The 19,384-nt window shown below is 42.7% G+C and overlaps 1 protein-coding gene across 2 annotated transcripts in view; it reads left to right on the top strand.

The window, feature by feature from the left end:
* Positions 1–19,384, top strand: part of NPSR1 (neuropeptide S receptor 1) — a 63,509-nt gene that overhangs the window by 32,210 nt on the left and 11,915 nt on the right. Inside the window, exons 3-5 of one of the 2 annotated variants that reach the window (XM_036326975.1) lie at positions 3,650–3,753; positions 14,316–14,409; positions 16,031–16,232. In XM_036326975.1, coding sequence (XP_036182868.1) covers positions 3,650–3,753; positions 14,316–14,409; positions 16,031–16,232 — 400 coding nt within the window. The remainder of the gene's footprint in view (positions 1–3,649; positions 3,754–14,315; positions 14,410–16,030; positions 16,233–19,384) is intronic. The other variant, XM_036326976.1, reaches the window with a different exon arrangement.

Below are 19,384 nucleotides of genomic sequence, written 5' to 3'. Positions count from 1 at the left end.
CCACAGGCATAATCACGACAAGGTGAGAGGTAGGACTGTTCTGGGGGTGCCAGGCTATATTCTCAATCTAACCCCCAAATGTCCTTCCATACTTTGGTGATTCTCGTGGACTCAGTCCTGGGGCCTTTGGAGTTATCCCACAGCCCAAGGACGCTGACTTTCCCGTGACACACAGCGCAGTCTCGCCTAAGAATCGCCCACAAACAGCATCCCTGCCAGCAAACAGTGGTCCAATCCCTGGACCACTCAGCACAGCCCGTCTTCCTTGTGTTCTGTTCACTCAAGTTCTGGCTGGGTTCTCTTCGCCCTGACAGCCAATCAGTTCATGTAACCACCACCGTCTTCTTAGTCGATGTCAAACCTGTTAAATTAACTAGCATGCAATATAGCAGATAAAATAACCCATCTTTACTGCCGATCTGATTTAAACAAAGCCTCAACTTTTCATTTATAATTTTTTTGTTCAGAAAACTATCTTCCAGCACATTGGCTAAGAGCTCAGGACTTATGGTGAGACTCACCCTCTCATTCCAGTCCCTGTGGCTCTCTGCTCATTCACCTCTATTCCTGCCATCAGCACCAAGATGTACCTAGGGTCTATGTGCCAAGCGTTTCACTAAGACCTTCACGTGTGCTATCTCATTCAACCTTCGCAACGGCCCTACAGAGCAGGTACTCTCACCACCACATTTTTACAAAGAGCCTGACTCCATGTGGTTAGTAGCATGCCCAGGATTGCACAGTGACTCTGTGGCAGAACCAGCACCCTGTAGTCGGGCCCCAAGATGCATGCTGCCCTCGCTGTTTGGACGTGGGAGATCACACCCAGCAAAATGAAAAACACAAGGTAAGAGGGTCATAGAAAATATTCAACTCGAATTGCAGAGACCCACAGTGAGGCTCTGAGGCCCTACCAAGTTACCGCGGCTGAGTACGTTTCATTCTGTGCTTTCCACTGGCCGAAACTAAGGGCCAAACTCATCAGATCCGATTCATTCTGGCTTGGAGGAAGATGCCCAGCAAGAGGTTTCCTGATCAAGAGCATCGATCCTGTGGAGCTTTCTAGACAGGCCTTTGATATCCCCATCCCTACAATGAGCGAGCCAGAGATTCTCACAGACCTACACTAGGAGCCAACCTGATGGTGCCCAAGTGCAGGCAGGTTGGCTGCGTGACGGATGGGCTCTGAGCCTAGAAGCCTTTATCCGCAGTAGCTTCCACATCCTGGTAGCGTTCACAGTGCCTTTATTTTTGAGCAAATGGGATTTTTGCTAAGATCTTCGATTAGGCAGAGGCAGCCTTCAGCCCATCCTCAGACAGTGACTGACCTGTGTCCCTTTCCGCCTTACCTCCAATGGCGTAGTGGGCTTCTGGGGACACAGATGCTGAAGCAGACCTAGCCATGCAAAACTTGGGGGAAATTAACACCTCAGGCATCAAATCCTCCTCCTTTTACTTTATAACGTATATCTCAAAGCTGCACCCTTCTCTCTATCTCTCTATCCTGTTTGATTCACTCGGTAGGAATTCTCTATTCTGGAATGTCTGCAGTTTCCTCACAAGCACAATGGTAATGTCATTATTGGACCTACCAAACGGACACACACAGCCCGTAACTATATGAATCCCTTCAAAGCATGTGTTTGAACACACAGACATTCCACAGCCCCCACAGCGCACAGGGAAAATGCAGGCGCCTTTCATTGGCACACGAGACCCTAAAAGGCCGGGGTCCTTGTCTCTCCAGCCCCGTTTCTCACCGCTCCACGCTCCTATGTGAGGCTTCAGCAGCAACACCCTGGTTGCTTCATGTCCACGAGGTTCTCGTCTCACCTTTTCTCACCCCCAGAGCTTTGCTCATGCGGTCGCCTGTGCCTAGAATCAATGTCCTTCGCTCCCTTTCCCCTGACCTGGCCTTACTGACCCTTTAGGGTTCCCCTGGGGAGCCACTTCTCTCTTCACTTCCCCCACCTCACCGGCATTCCTGCTCACCTGGGCACCCACATGCACGTTTCCCAGAAATTGCATCAAAGGAACAGTGAAGCCTGCTGCCAGCCTGTTTGGGCTTCTCTGACTCTTACAGCTTCCTAGGATCTTCCACTGAATTCATTTTCAAACGCAGAAGTAATAACACAGAAGTGGTTAAGCCTTTAGAGTTTAGAGTGTACCCTTTGTTCCCAGATCCCGTTAATTACCTTTTAGGAAAGGGTTATTTGCAACATGCTTAATTACCTAGGTAACTGAACAGCTTCCATTGATCAGGTAGAGCAGCATTTGCTTAAAAGCAAATAACAAAATGCTTATTTCTACTTCCAGTCTCCTCCCAGGTGTGGGTTTATTTCAGGTTGAGCTCCAGGGAGAAAAAGAAATTTTACTGGAGCGCATGACAATTGTTCATATAGCCAGAGAAACGTGAGCTTAGCACACACAACCCCCGTTATTTTACATTAAGTACAAAGGACACCCAGAGAGAATATCCAAGTCATTCCAGTGTCCATTCTACTCATTCACCCAGTCCAGTCCTGCAGGAAAAGCTTCATGAGGTTCCCACGTGATCAGGTCACAACCCAGAACTCTCAGACCCTGCGCAGGTCTGAGCTTCTCCAGAGAACTCTGACTCCCCAGAGCTGCCCTGGGTTTCTTCCCCAAACGTTGACACTTTTCTGTAGTCCCCATGAGCACCACAGAGAAACAAAGAGGAAGAGACACGCAGGCATAAGACTGGGAGGCCCACGTGCCCTTGTGGGGAGACCATGCAATGTGAATGGTCAAGGGACGCTCTGGAGAGGGGACGTGACAGTAGATATTGACAGATAAATAAGAATTCCATCAACGGATCCATGGAGGGAGCCCATTCCAAGCAGAGGGGATGGGTATCTGAATACACAAATCTGTGATCAACATGGTGGTGGAGATCAACAATGCCAGGTGGAGATTTGGGAAGGCCAGATGGTGGAGAAGGCTTTTATACTAACCTGGGTGGGGAGAGGCTCGGACTTCATCCTGTTCACAGTGAAGATTGAGAAGGGAAGACTTACCTCTCCAGTTCTCTAAAGGAATAACAGCAACTTTTGTGGGTAGAGTAGCCCTATAAATAGACCAAAAGAGAAATCCGGGCAGCCAGGGAGGCATAAGGGGTGGGAGGAAGACTTATGCCTGCACTTTACTCTAGGGCAGGGGTGGGGAATCTTTTTTCTGCCAAGGGCCATTAGGATATTGATTACATCACTCAGAGGAGGTCACCAGGCCCAAGCTGTAAAATAGTGGGTGCAGAAGAGAGAATTTTGAGGGGCTTCTCAAAGACAAATCTCTTCCTGTTCTCGATTTTGCCTTTGATTAATCCTCATGCAGTCCTTGTTTTAGCACAGATCTAAACCCCCTTAAAACTTCTCTTCTGTGTCTTAAAAGGTCAACGGTATGATTAGCACGATTCCTCTTCAGTCATTACCTAGTCCTCCCGAGGTGGCTACATCCAAGTGGTAACAAGCTCCAGTAATAAGAGTCCAGGGACTCCTGTGTCGCCTCCCTTTTTCCTCAATAGCCTCCTGATGAATCAGGAAAACAACAAACCTCCCAGGAATTCATGTCTGCGGCGGCACCTGGCTGCAAATTTGAAAGACACGGAAATTAATCACCGTGTTTTTGTTAGACTCTTTCACAGGACTGGTGAACATCTTGACAGACATTATCTGGCGATTCACTGGGGACTTCATGGCACCGGATCTGGTGTGTCGCGTGGTCCGCTACCTGCAGGTATGTAGCACTTTCCCAACCGGATGAATCAAACTGACACCAAAATCAGCTCTGGGATCTTCCTGGGAAATCACACAAACTCACGCTCCCACACAGCACCCTGCGCCCCTCCTGCTAGTTGCCAGGACAGGCAACATTGGTGAGATGTTTAAAACGTATTTCTTTTGCTAAAAATAAGACCTATAGAAAGAAAACCCAATAAATGGTGGAGATTAAACCCTTACCGGAGATAACATTGGCAAATACATTCTCCCAGGCAGTGGGCTTTCTTGTTGTTTTGTTGATGGTTTCTTTTGCTGTGCAGAAGCTTTTTATTTTGATGTAGATCCATTTGTTTATTTTCTCCTTAGTTTCTCTCCATGGTCCTAGGACAGGGGTGGGCAACCATTTTGTGAGTGCGTGCCAAAACCAGCAAAATCTCTGACTCAAAATTCTTCTGCATGCTAACCCTAATTTTTTGAGAACATACTACACCTACTTGATATCTCTTAAGGTGTATGTATGTGAAGAACCTTAAAAAAATAATAAAATTCATTCGAGCGACAAAAACACAGTTTATGATGATGAAAAATACATTTGTTTTTTAATGTATACGTGTACACTGATAGTCCGACAGAAAACTTTATGACTCCGTTTGATATTATCAGTGGGACTTTTGCGGCTGCATCACTGATGACAGAGATTTTACATCAGGTTTATATTTCGTGACCTTCAGAGATATGCACGAGCTACTACTTTCATCCGTCAGCCTACTCCTATTGTGAGACTAAACAAAATTCATCACTGAGAACAAAGATTCACAATTGTAAATGGAAGATTATAAGAGAGGGTTTCGCATGCCAGCAAAAGTTACTGGTGTGCCATGTTTGGCACACGTGCAGGGGTTGCCCACCCCTGTCATAGGAGCTGTATCGATAAAGATATTGCTATGACATATATCTGATATTTTTCTGCCTATAGATTCTTCTAAGATTTTTATGATTTCCCAGCTTATGTTTAAGTCCTTTATCCACTTTGAGTTTATTTTTGTGGATGGTGTAAGTTGGTGGTCTAGTTTCATTTTTTTGCATGTATCTGTCCAATTTTCCCAACACCCTTTATTGAAGAGACTGTCTTGACTCCATTGTATGGTCTTGCCTCTTTTGTCAAATATTAATTGAACACAATGGCTTGGGTTGATTTCTGGGTTCTCTGTTCTGTTCCATTGGTCTATATGTCTGCTCTTGTGCCAGTACCAAGCAGTTTTGAGGACAGTGGCTTTATAATATAGCTTGATATCTGGTATTGTGATCCTTCAAACTTCGTTCTTCTTTCTCAGGATTTCTGTGGTTATTCAGTGTCTTTTTTTATTCCATATGAATTTTTGGAGAGTTTGTTGTAGGTCTGTGAAATATTTGATAAGGGTTTAATCTCCAAAATTTATAGGAAACTCATACAACTTAACAAAAGGAAGATAAACAATCCAATCAAAAAATGAGCAAAGGACTTCAATAGACACTTTTTGAAAGAGGACCTACAGAAGGCCAAGAAACCTATGAAAACATGCCCAAAGTCACTAACCATCTGAGAAATGCAAATCAAAATGGTAATGAGGTACCATCTCACACCTGTCAGAATGGCTATCATCAACAAATCAACAAACGACAAATGCTGGCGAGGATGCAGAGAAAAAGGAACACTCATGCACTGCTAGTGGGAATGCAGACTGGTACAGCCACTATGGAAGACAGTATGGAGTTTCCTCAAAAAATTAAAAATGGAACTCCCATTTGAACCAGTAATCCCACTTCTAGGAATATATCCCAAGAAATCAGAAACACCAATCAGAAAGGGCATATGCACCCCTATGTTCATAGCAGCACAATTTACAATAACTAAGATTTGGAAACAGCCTAAGTGCCCATCAGCAGAGGAGTGGATTAAAAAACTGTGGTACATCTATACAATGGAATATTATGCTGCTGTAAAAAAGTGAGAACTCTTACTATTTGCAACAGCATGGATGGACATGGAGAGCATTATGCTAATGAAATAAAACCCAAATAAGCAATAATAAAACTATCAACATTCATATTTAAAGCATTAAATAAATTTTTTAGGTCAATGGTAAAGCTTTTGACATAGTCTGGCTGTCTCCATCGATCCAGGGTGTTGTAACAAAAATATTACTGAGCAGGTGGCTTATAAACTAACATTTTAAGAAATTTAATATGTTATTATTGATTTTAGAGAGAGACGGAGAGAGAGAGAGAAACACCGATGAGAGGGAAATATCAATCAGTTGCCTCCCATATGTACCCCGTCTGGGGATGGAACCCACAACCTGAGTATGAGCCCTGACGGGAATTAAACCAATGACTTTTGGGTGCACAGGATGAAGCTCAGCTAACTGAGCCACACCACACCCGCCTGGACAAACAACAAACATTTATTTCTCACAGTTCTGGAGGCTAGAAGTCTAAGGTCAGTGCGCCAGCATGGCCCAGTGAGGGCCCTTTTTCAGGCTGCAGACCTCTCATTATGACTTCATGTGGTGGAAAGGGCAGGGGAGCTCTAAGGTCTGTTTTATAAGGGCACTAATCCCATTCATAAGGGCCCCACCCTCATAACCGAATCACATCTCTAAAGCCCCACCTACTAATACCATCAAGTTGGGCTTTAGGATTCCAACTTGTGAATTTGGGGAAGATACAAACATTCAGAGTATACATAGCACTAGTTAAATAATCTCAAGAAATTTTTTCAATTTCTTTTTGCTTTTTTCTCCTCAAACTAACCCAACACTGACTACTGTTGTTTTTGAAAAATATTAGCAGTTTGTTAGAAAATAGGTATTCTCTCCAGTTGTTTTAACTTTTATTTCTTGTATTACTACCCAAATTCAACCTTTTACAATATCTATTGGCATTTGAATTTCTTCTCTAAATTGCTTATTATCCTTTTTTTAATTCTTTTTATAACCAGCATACTTATTTTCTCAGTTATTGCTAGTATCTATTTTTAGATTAAAGACATTTGCACTTTGCCTGTCAAATATGCTTCAATATAAAATATAATTGTAAAAATATTTATATTGGGTGTGAAATATTACCTATGTGCCATATATATTTCATTATTAATACCTCATCCACGTATGTAACATAGATCGAGACACAGCAATAAACACAATTGAACTTAGTATGGAAAGAATGGACCATTTTATAACTGGTGTTAGGATTGATGTGTGCTATTCCTGAGTTCTTAAAATGATTTCCCATTAATGTATTGTATTTTTGTTGCCAGTACTTCAGGTCTAAATTATTGTAGCTTTACAGAGGTATAAGACATTTCTGGGAAATGTTAATCCTGTTAGATTCCATTTGTTAGTATGATTTTTTTAAAGAATCTTTGCATCTATATTCATAAGTGAGATTATGATTTTCAGTTGTCCTATCATTTTCAGATCTTGGTAATGGAATTATTCCATCTTCAGAAAATAGAAAGTCATTACAATTAAAAATCTCCTTTTGTGTTCTGCGCCTAACCTTGAGAGTTTAGATGTGAAAGAGCCCCTATTACTCTCTGAGGCTGGTATTTTCTCAGGGGAAATATTGGAAACATAGTTCTTCTTAAGGATTTTTGCTTCCATATTTCTTCTTGAGGATTGATAGAGTAAGCAGATAAATATTTTTAACTGCTTACTCTATCAATTGCTGAGAAACAAACCACATCAATACTTAGTCGCCTAAAACAACAAACATTTAATATCTCACAGTTTCCATTAGTGGAGAATTCGGGCATAGCTTGGCCTGGCAGACCCAGCTAAAGGCTTATCACAGAGCTCCGTCAGCCCTTGCCCAGGACTGCCGTCATTGGGAGGTCTGGTCTGTATCACACAGTTAACTTTCAAGGTGGCTCACTCCCGTGGCTGGCAAGTTGGTGCTAGCTTTTGACAGAAGACTCAGGCCCTCTCCACAAACATTCCTTAGCGGCCTCACGATCTGGCAGCCAGCTTTCCTGAGAATCAGCTAGCCGAGGGAGCCGGGTAGAGGCACATGTTTTATGAACTCGTCTCAGAAACTATACATCATCACCTCCACATTATTCCATGGGTCACATGGTCAGCCCTGATTCAGAATGGAAATAAAAGACCCACAAAGGAGCCAACCAGGAGGCAAGGATCACTGGGGATACCTTGGAGACTTGCTGCCACACTTTACTTCACATTTTTCAAATACATGGTAACCTATGTCTTTTCAAATCGCTAACTGAAAAATGTCCTTTTGACCCTGAGTTACTCATGTCAGTAATATTCCTTCTAATAGTATCCTATATAATCAAATCCCAGTGACCCTTACGGCGGAATGACCAGAACGACTGGTCACTATGATGCTCACTGACCACCAGGGGGCAGACGCTCAACACAGGAGCTGCCCCCTGGTGGTCAGTGCACTCCCAGCAGTGGGAGTGCTGCTCAGTCAGAAGCCAGGCTCACGGGTGGCAGTGGCCTCTCCTGCCTCTGCGGCAGGGCTAAGGAGCTGTGAGCCAAGCAGTAAGGAGTGAGCAGGCGGGCAGTTAGGAGCTAGCAGGTGGGCGTTTAAGAGCAAGGGGTCCCAAGTTGTGAGAGGGATGTACCGGATTGTGAGAGAGAGCAGGCCGAGCTGAGAGGCCGCCCCCCCCCCCCCCCCCCCCCACACACACACACGAATTTCATGCACTGCACCTCTAGTGAAAATATATTTTAAAAAAATAAATATAAGCTTACCTGACTTTGGGTGGTGAACACACAATGCAATATGCAGATGATGTGTTATAGAATTGTACACCTGAAGCCTATGTAATTGTATTAACCAAGGTTACCTCAATAAGCTTAATAAAATTTAAAAAAGAAATATAAATTATATTTTTTTAAAATAAGCTGAGTAATGGGATGTTCATAGGGGTTTAGAAAACCTCTGACCGAGCCCTTAGAATCTAGAAGACCAAGGGCACGCTCAGGACGGTGCCCGTGCTAAGGAAGAAAGAGAGAAGGCCCTGACCTCTCGCCTTTGGCTGACCTTAAAGCTTTGTGCAAGCAGGAAGTGGAGGCAAAGGCAGAGCCGCCATTGTCTGGCTGTGTCAAAACTATGCCCGACATTCACACAGAGACTCCCTGCGATGACTGGAAGACACGCCGGTTCCAGGCATCTGTCCATTGATTGCGACACTCCTATGAGGGGTTCTGAGAATGAGGGAGGCTGTGCCAAGTGAGGGCTGTGAGTTTATGGGAAGTATCCGTACCTGCCACTCAGTTTGGCTGTGAACTTAAAACAACTCTAAAAGATATGTGTTTTTAAATATATTTTATTGATTTTTTACAGAGAGGAAGGGAGAGGGATAGAGAGTTAGAAACATCGATGAGAGAGAAACATCCATCAGCTGCTTCCTGCACACCCCCTGCTGGGGATGTACCCACAACCAAGGTACATGCCCTGAACTGAACCTGGGACCCTTCAGTCCGCAGGCCGACGCTCTATCCACTGAGCCAAACCGGTCAGGGCGATGTGTATTTTTTTTAAAAATGGAATGAAATATCCAAGAACTGCGGGACAATTACAAAATGTGCAAAAAAAAAAATTAATGTAACCCATTACATCAAAAAGGTAAAGAAAATGTATATGATCTTTTCAATAGAAACAGAGCAGTACTTGACAAAATTCAACACGTATTTATGACTTTTTTTAAAACTCTCAGAAACCTGCATAGTGGGAAACTTCCTCAATTGATAAAGAATACCTACAAAAATACTTATAAAATGACCTCATACTTAATGGTGAGAAACCAGAGACTTTCCTCTTAAGACCAAGAACCAGGCAAGGATGCCCCCTCTCGCCATTCCTCCTCAGCACTGCACTGCAAGTGCCACTAATTCAACGGGACAAGGGAAGCAAATAAAAGGAAACAGATTGGAATAAAAATAACTTTGTTCACAAACAAGACTGTTTATATAAGCAATCCAAAAGAATAGGAGGAAAACCCTATAGGACTATTAAATGGAAATAGTAAGGTTACAGAATACAAAGTTAATACATAAAGGCAATTGTGTGTTTTTTTCCTATATCAGCAATAAAAATTTTGAATTTAAAATTAAAACCACAATAGCATTTTTGTAGCACCAAACTATGAAATACTAAGGTGTAAATTTAACAAAATACTTGCAAAATAAATATTTTAAAACCACAAAACTCTAATGAGAGAAATCAAAGAATATCTAAGTAAGTGGATAGATAGTCCATGTTCATAGACAGGAAAACTCACTATTGTTCAGATGTCAATTCTGCCCAATGTCATGTACAAATTCAATGCATTCCCAATCAAAATCCCGCCCTGTTATTTTATAGATACAGACAAACTAAAGTTTATATGGACAGGCACGAGACACAGAATAGCCAACACAACACTGAAGAAGAACAAGTTTAGAAGAGCAATCTGATTTCAAGACTTAGAATAAAGCTACAGTGATTAAGGCGGCATGGAATTGGTGAAGGAATCAACAAGTAGATCAATGGAACAGAATAGAGGCCAGAAACATATTCCCACAGTCAACCTGTACCGCCTTCTCAATTTTTTCCGTAAATCTAAAATTGTTCTATAGAAATAAAGTACACTAAATATTTTTTAAGTCTGTCTAGGAATCCTCCTTTAAACGAATCTGGTCTGGCATCTTTAAAAATAAAATTTCTCTAAATTTCCTCTATTGAAGGCTCACATCTCCGCAAGATTTTATTTGGTTTCATATTTCCTAGGTCATTTTTGTCAGAATTGAGGGGTGGGGTAGTGAGAATTCAAACATATGTCCTCAAACTGCCGTCTGTTCTCCAAATGGTATCCCATATGTTGTTGATGTGTAGAATTTTCATTGTTGACATTTATGAATTGACTATAATTGTATTTCAATTTCCTTCTTGACTCGAGTTAATTATAAGGGCGTTTACATTTCCAAGTGGTATTAAAAAACATAATACTAATGTCAGCTTTTATTGCCTGTAAATTGGCACAACTGCCACTTTTTGGAATCTATTGAGGATTGTTTTTTTTGTTTTGTTTTTTTTATATATTTTATTGATTTTTCACAGAGAGGAAGGGAGAGAGATAGAGAGTCAGAAACATCGATGAGAGAGAAACATCGATCAGCTGCCTCCTGCACATCTCCTACTGGGGATGTGCCCGCAACCCAGGTACATGCCCTTGACCGGAATCGAACCTGGGACCTTTTCAGTCCGCAAGCCAACGCTCTATCCGCTGAGCCAAACCGGTTTCGGCGAGGATTGTTTTTTTTTTCATAGTTTCATTTATGACCAATTTTTGAAATGTTACCTTGATATTTTACAATATGTGTATTATTCTTAAATTTTGTTTTTTCCTATCTATGTATAATTGTATCTGTTCCTCTGTAAAGCTCTGAGCATTTTAGTAGTTTATATTTAGTTTTATGTTATTAATAAGTTTATTAATATTTTCTTGCCATGATGTTTTGTATCTTTTACTAATAGAAATAACCCCTTCGTCACATGAACTGCTATTTGCCTTAAGTTTAATTTGTCGAATAGTAGTATTGTAATGAATGCCTCCTTCTCATTTTTAGTTGCTTGATATTCCTATCTGTCATTCCATTTGTAAACTTTGATAACCATTTGGTTTTAGAGGTTTCTCTTCTAAACAGGACACAGTTGGATTCGGGGAGAGTTTTGTGACCAGTCCTTGCTTGTTTCAGTGAAGGGGCTCAAGCCATTTCTATTGATCGTGACAAGTCGTGTTTGGTGTTATTTCAGGCACCTCATTTAATGTTTCCGTCTTAAACATTCTTCCTATTTGCTTGTGTTTTCCTTCCTATTTGGTTACTAATTATGGTAGGCTAAAAGCGGCCCTCAAAAAATACCCAGTTCCTAATCTCCAAAGCTTATGCATGTTTACTCTATGTGGCAAAAAAAAAAAAAGAAAGAAAGAAAGAAAGAAAGAAAGAAAGAAAGAAAGAAAGAAAAGAAAGAAAAGAAAAGAAAAGAAAAGAAAAGAAAAGAAAAGAAAAGAAAAGAAAAGAAAAGAAAAGAAAAGAAAAGAAAAGAAAAAGAAACCATAGAAAACTTTGCAGATGTGATTAAACTAAGGATCTTGAAGTGGGGAGATGACTCTGCATTATCCTAGTGGGTCTGCTACAATCACCTATATCCTTATAAAGGGGAGAGTTGACTCAGAGACAGAGGAGGCATGGTAACCATGGACTTGGAGGTGGGATGGGTGTGGTCAAAGGATGCTGGCGGCCACCTGCAGCTGGAGAGGAGGTCCTGATGCTCCTCAGCACCTCCAAAGCAAGCGGGGTCCTGGAACACCTTGATTTTGAGCCTCTATAACTGATTTCGGACCTCTGGTCTCCAAAAATGAAAGAATACATTCATGCTGGTTTAAGCCACAAAGTTTGTGGTAATTTGTTCCAGTAGCCATAGGAAACTAATAAGATAATTTTCTCCATTATTATTTCACTCTATGTAGGTTATCTTTCATTTTAAATTTAATATCAAGTAAAAAGCAAAAGAGACGCCTGAATGCCTAAATGGAAATGTAACATGACTTCTTTCCTTCTACCCTCTTTTCTCACTCAACTTCCCAGATTTTTTTCTGAAAAATTTCATAACTATATTCATAGCTGTTTGTAAACATTTTGTGTTTGTGTTTTTCTGACTCATTGCATACCTTAGCTATTATTATTCAATCTCTTCCCTCTTCTTTAGTTCTTCATTTTGAAACAATTCCCAATTGGCAGAAATATTTCCTCAAGGAAGATTTTTCAGGAAGGAGAAGTGCTGTTATAATATATATATATATATATATATATATATATATATATATATATATATATGAATAATTCTGTGCCTTGGCATAAAAATATATTTATAAAGTCCTTGGATCATACTTTTTCTTTCAAAACTGTGAACATGTTTTTATACTCTTTTTCATTTATCTTTGTGAAGAAAAGCATGACCATCTGAGATGCATTTTTTAAGATAACCTTTAATATTTTTTTACCCCTGCCTAGATGTTCCAAGAGCCCTGAAATTAAATACTCTCTTTGACAGTGTCTCCAAATAGATGGCTTTTATTAACGTTGCCTGTTTCTCCGGGCGCTCTTCACCGTGAACTTTCTTCCTGCTCTGATTCGGAGCTGCTGTCAGCCACCTCACTCAGCAGTCTCCGATGGCGCAGATTCCGATGACCTTTTCACCGTGCACCATTCCACCTCCCAGGTTTTTGCCCCGGGGAGCTCTCTTTCCCATCCCCTCTCTGAGGTCACCCCCTCAACAGCCCTAACAATTATGAATTCATGGACCACACATAGAAATCCCAACTTTCTCTAGGGAATCGATTGTCTGATGTTTTGGTTAAAGTTGGCCATCATTTTCCTTCCTGTCCCGATATCACCTTTTTAGCAAGAGGAGAACTTCCCCTTAAATTCCTCATGGAGCCCTCAATCTCTGATCAGTCCTCAGAACCCCCACCCGGCGACACCTTTCGAAATATTAGTGCTGGGCTGTCTTGTGGTTGTGCTACAAAAATAAAGATAATAAAGTGCAGCAATGTAGTTGCTTGGGATTTATCTGAGCCAGGGAGAAAAAAACAAAAAGGCACAAATTCAGACAAAGGTCATTGTCAAAGTCATGTTATTTCCTTTTCATTTTAGAAAAATTCAGACAGTCACCCTTCAACTCCAGTCTTTGCATTCCTCCTCTACGTGCTCTGGATTTGACCTGACGGTTCTAGGGCAGAGGGATGCTACATTCCGAGTAGAAAAGAGGCTCAGAGTTAGCTGAGGATTTTTCTCCTTGCTCCTCCTTTCAGAGCTATTTCCTGTCATTACAGTTTGAGTGTGCTCTTCACATGAGGGATACTAAGGTCTCATATCCCAATTTCCTTCTCGCAAAGTATGCAAATAGCACTGCACACAGGGTAATTACAGGGCTGGACAAGGTTAATAAAAGAGAGGGTGGGGAGCAGGAAGGGGAGACCCGAGGACCTACTGTAGGGAGGAGTTCTACTGGGGAAGTATAGGAAGGGGAGCTCTGAGTGTCTGCTCCCAGGGTGACAAATGACTTAAACCAGCCTGTTTCAACCCAAACCCTTCTTTCATCATCTCTCAACAACTCGCACGGATAAAAGGCAAGTGGACATTTTGTTTCTAATTATTCTGGAATGTCCATGGTGACAGAGAAAATTAGATTTCGCTTTAAAAGTCAAGCACCAACAAATGTACCCTGAAAATGTCCAAAGAGAGACTGATTCTGAAATGCGGAGTCTCCAGGAAACCAAGCGAGTGAGTGAGCCAGAGAGAGCTGGGACCATCTCAACTGTCACCACTAGCAATGCCAGTTCTGGCATCAAGAACAGCAATCTGCTTCCTAGACTGGGAGTCAGCCTTCCCCTCCCTAACCCACCCCCTCCTCCCCCAGGGTTCAGTGCCCCAGTTTCCAAACAGCAAGAAGCACTCCTCTTTCCACTGGGCACCTTCCCTCACCTCTGTGATGTCACACAGCTCCTCTCACTTCTGCCTCCAGGTTGTGCTGCTCTACGCCTCCAGCTATGTCCTGGTGTCCCTCAGCATAGACAGATACCATGCCATCGTCTACCCCATGAAGTTCCTGCAAGGAGGTGAGCTGCCTCAACCAACTGCTATTTTGTAGGCCTCCTATAAAATCTTGACTACAAGGTATAGTCAAATGTCCTTAAAAATGTGACAAAAGCCCAACTTGTGGAAAATAGATAATGTCTTTAAAATACCATTCTGCAAAATTTGCACCCAAGGCAGCAAAATTAATAGAGCAAGCAGAACTTTAGACTAAATAGAATTAGTGTCATCAGATACTACTGAATACATACTATTGGAGCAGATACTTTGGCAACTTAACCATATCTAATGAATTGTAGCCCTTGACATAGAAATTCTACTTCTTGGCATCTTCTCTGGGTGCATGTATACATGTGCTGTGTCTTCTAGCATTGCTTAGAATAGCAGGAATTCAATAGAGGAATGTCCCTCAATGGAGGAATGGCTAGCTGTCCTGTAGAAGTTTTAGTAGCTTAGGTGCATTGATTGCATGCTATGTGCCATCCATGACTCTAAGTTCTTTACATATGTTAAACATTTTAATCCTCACAACAGCTCTGTGAGGTAGGCTCTAGTATTATCTGCATCTTCCAGTTTAGGCAATTACAATTCAGAAAGTAAAAGTAACCTGCCCAAGGTCATGCAGCTAGTAGGTGCAGGGGCTGGATTTGAACTCAGATGGTGTGGGTCTAGCTCAGCCGCCTGTGACATACCCTGTCTCTCTCAATGAGGATGTGGTAGAGCCATGGGCATTAATGTGCATTGACATAAAAATGTTCAGTGATACGACAGCATGCAGAGTAACCCATGCAGTATGATAAGATTAATATATAGAAAAAGTCAAAGCAATGCTAGGTATTGTTGAGAAAGGCAGAGGAGAGAATGTAAGAAAAAGGGAGATCCCCGAATAATACACAGTTGCCTGCAAGGACGCCCACCACCTAGTCCTCACTTCTGGGAATGAGAGCTGGGCACGCCAGAGTGACCACATGCAAAAAGGTAATTTTAACCTGAAACATATCAATTTATTGTGTGCAATTCAAAGTAATTTAATTTACCTGTTTCATAGGCTTTAGCTAAGGTGTGTGTGTGTGTGTGTGTGTGTGTGTGTGTGTGTGTCCAACACCAAGCTTTTGAGCACTGCCATGCTCTGGGGATTATGATAGAGAAGAAAGCGGGGAATAGGATGAGGGGAAATGGGAGAGACAGTCTATGATACATGTACACAAAGGTGTGATACACTTATTCTTCCATTTGCTTATGCCCAGCAGGCTCCAGGAAGGAGTGAATGTGGTCTATAAAAAGACACCTCCACCAGCTTATTTTAAGTTGAAGAAATAGGAGAGAAGGGAAATTACGTATCAGGAAGCATGTGGGGGTGTCTCAGGACACCTGCTGGAGGTGGAGGGCCTGGGGTCTATAGCCAAGAGGGAAGCATGGTCAGTTACATGTCTCCCCATATTCACTGGGTTAAAAAACCCCACTGTTTAGCTCAGCGCAAATATGACGAGTTCTGGAAGACACTGTGCTTTATTCTGAACAGCAACCTAAATTACAGGAAAGGCAGCGATGAATATCATAGTGTTCTTTTAAATATGTAGAGCCATTTATTTCCTCGCTATGAAATTAATGAGGCCCAGCCCTTCCTCTGTTTTCTCTGAGCAGAAAAGCAAGCCAAGGTGCTCATCGCCACTGCTTGGGGCCTCTCCTTCCTGTTCGCCATCCCCACCCTCATCATATTCGGGAAAAGGAAGCTCTCCAACGGCGAGGTGCAGTGCTGGGCCCTGTGGCCCGATGAGTCCTACTGGACCCCGTACATGACCATCGTGGCCTTCCTGGTGTACTTCATCCCTCTGGCCATCATCAGGTGAGAGGCCCACAGGCCAGACCTGGAGGGAGCTTTCCTGGTTTGTCAACTGCCTCTCTCCTCCCCTACAGCCTACTCACTGTTCCTCATGTTCTTGGGGGAAGTGGCTGGGCCACACGCTTTTATCTAAAGCTTGTGCTAAGCCCAACTCCTCCAAGTAGACGCAGCGGTTCTCAGCCTTCTGGCCCTGTAAATACAGTTCCTCATGTTGTGACCAAACCATAAAATTATTTTCGTTGCTACTTCATAACTCTAATGTTGCTACTTGTTATGAATTGTAATGTAAATATCTGATATGCAGGGTGGTCTTAGGCAACCCCTGTGAAAGGGTCGTTCGACCGCCAAAGGGGTCACGACCCACAGGTTGAGAACCGCTGAAGTAGAGCAAGGGGCAGGGCACTAACATTTGCTGAGTGTGTGCTATGAGACAGGCACTGGGCTAAGTGGCTAACAGTTACCTCATTACACACGCTTCAACTCTATGAAAGAACTACTGCTGTCCCCATTTAATAAATGATGACACTCAAGCTCAGAGAGGTTAAGTAACTTACCCAACATCACACGATTTGAACCCAGGTCTGATTTCACACCTTGCTCTTTGTCCAGCCTTTCAAGTATAAGACATAGTACCAGTTCCAGAGATCTTATCACTGAAAAGATAGTTGAAACAAAACTGAGCAAAAACAACAATAACACAAAACATAAGTCGAGTGTGTGCAGGAGGTCAGGTAATGGCGGGGAGCATTTCCCGGAACCCACATTGAAGGATAGAAGAACTCAGACAGGAGAAGGGGAAAGCAGAGGGGCAGTTGGCTCCCTGGTGACCAGAGGTCAGAGTGAGTGTGGCAACAGGAAAGGACAGGCAGGCAGAGCCAGTGGGAGAGAAGTTGGCAGTAAGCTCTTTCTGGTTAGGGTGAGGCTCGACTGGGAAGGGCCTTAGAAACCACCCTTTGTCCTGTGGCCAATGGTGGGCCAGAGCTAGTCTTTCAGCAAAGAAGACCACAGCCACCTGGACAGGACAGGCCCCACCTGGTCATGTGGCAGGGCCACCTCTGGAAGGGTGAGTGCATGGGTGGGGCTGCAGGGAGCTATCTGGGTGTTCAGTGTGGATACAGGGCATGCCCATCCTGCGATCCTGCACCCTTTGAGTGTCCCCAAGCCTGCCATGGGGTTTCACATACTTTGTCCTTGGCAAAGGAAATCAGCCTTTGGTAGCATATTATATATATATATATATATATATATATATATATATATATATATATATATGACAAGCGACTGGAACGACCGGAACAACTGGCTGCTATGACGCACACTGCAGCCGGCCAACCCGCCTGATGGGGGCGGGGCCAGCTGGCCAACCTCCTTGCCCCCAATAGGCCGGGATCAGGGCGGGCCAGCCAGACCTCATCCATGCACAAATTAATGCACCGGGCCTCTAGTGATATGATAAAAACCCATGTCCTTAAAAAAAATCACTTGAGTCTCTGATCAGTACCTCCAAAGTCCTTCTTGTGGAATTGCTAGATCAAAGATGATGCTCACTTTAAGACTGATGCATAGTTATCAACTGTCCTCTGGGAAAAAGGTCTCCTGCCAACAGCAAATAAGAACTCTGGTTTTTCTCCCCCTGACCCAATGGGAGGTGGTACCATTTTTTTTATTAAATCACTAGTGTCCCAGTGCATGGATTTGTACACAGAAGAAGGAAATTAATTAGAAGAAATATTTTTATATTGCTATTCGCCCTCTCTCTATAAGTGTCAACCAAATTCACAATCAACAATGACTGATGGAAACACAGGCATGCATTTGGCACCAGCGAGAGCTTTATATGTATTGCGCATGCGTGAGTCAACTTAGCCTTTTATAGATCTAGAATAAACTTGCTTAATTAGACCTGCTTTCTGATTTAGCTAAACTTTTTCCAGCCCAGTGAAGCACCCCAACTTCTCTTTCAGGTAATTGTCAGCAACACAGCAGTAAATACCAACACGAAGCAGATTATTATTGTAGATCACACAGGGAGAACAGACGGTAAAATATTTAACTTCAGCAGTGTTTGACTATATTCTGCGCAGTGAGAAAACCTGAAGTCATTTTCAAGGTCCACCATTTCTTCTTTTCAGTTGAGTCAAGTTTCTAAGCTTTCTAAATCTCCATTTTCCAGCTAATAAAAAGAAAATAGGATTCTACCGAGTCTCCTATGTACCTATTCCAGGACTCTGTGAGGATCAAATGAGATGAGGCACGGGGAAATGCTTCACAATCATTTGGTTACAGTGTGAAATGTTTGCACCTGGCTATGAAGCAAGTCATGTTCCTGGGCTGAAGAAACTGCAAGGAGGCTAGTCGTCGCTAGGGAGAGGAAGCCAGGCATTGCTACATGACGTCATTACCCAGATGGTCGGACACTTAGCATATTAGCCTTATATATATATATCTAGATTGCCAGTCATAGAGTTTAAAGAAAAGCTATCTCATTGTTTCAATATGCATTTCTTTGATCATTAAGTGGTTAGGTATTTTCCAAGTGTTTTCTGATATTATGGGAATCACTTGTTCTTCCTCTTTGCCCACATTTAGTCTCAGAAAAAAATAACTAAAGCTGAATTTTGTACAAAAACAGACTTAGGGCTAAAAGGAATGAAATGGCTTGCTCCCCATTAGCGGTCAAACTGGGCAGAGTGGTCCCCACAAGCCAGCCAATAGCCTGGCTGAGATTACAGATTGTCCCGTCATTCTGTTCAGTCGATACATTAGCCTCTGCAGCTCATTTCAACTTACTATGCTCCTCCCCACCAAGTTGAATTTGGGAGGAATCTTGAAGAAGAGATGAAGGTTATTTAGACAACCAATGAAAGGGAAGTCATAGCAACATTAGTAGGGGCACGTGGGTGAGGAGAGAGGCCTGTCCCAGCCCCAGGAAAGTATTTGGGAGGAAATGGCTCAGGCTGTCATGATCAATTTCAGTGACAGCCGCAGGTCCTGGCTTCTCTCCTGATTGATTTCCTATCAGCTCATGAAATCAGTCAAAACCCTTGCTCAGCAGGGCGGATGCCTGCGTGAACCAGGGGCTCCCCCCGTGCTGTCTAGCCAGATCTGCCATGTGGGTCTTTCACTGTCTGAAGTGTCCCCCATTCATTTGAGCT

This window comes from Myotis myotis, unplaced genomic scaffold, assembly GCF_014108235.1.
Source record: "Myotis myotis isolate mMyoMyo1 unplaced genomic scaffold, mMyoMyo1.p scaffold_m19_p_11, whole genome shotgun sequence".
Lineage (NCBI taxonomy): Eukaryota > Metazoa > Chordata > Mammalia > Chiroptera > Vespertilionidae > Myotis > Myotis myotis.
The sequence above is the reverse complement of the archived record's forward strand: the minus strand, read 5'-3'. Positions and strand labels throughout refer to the sequence as shown.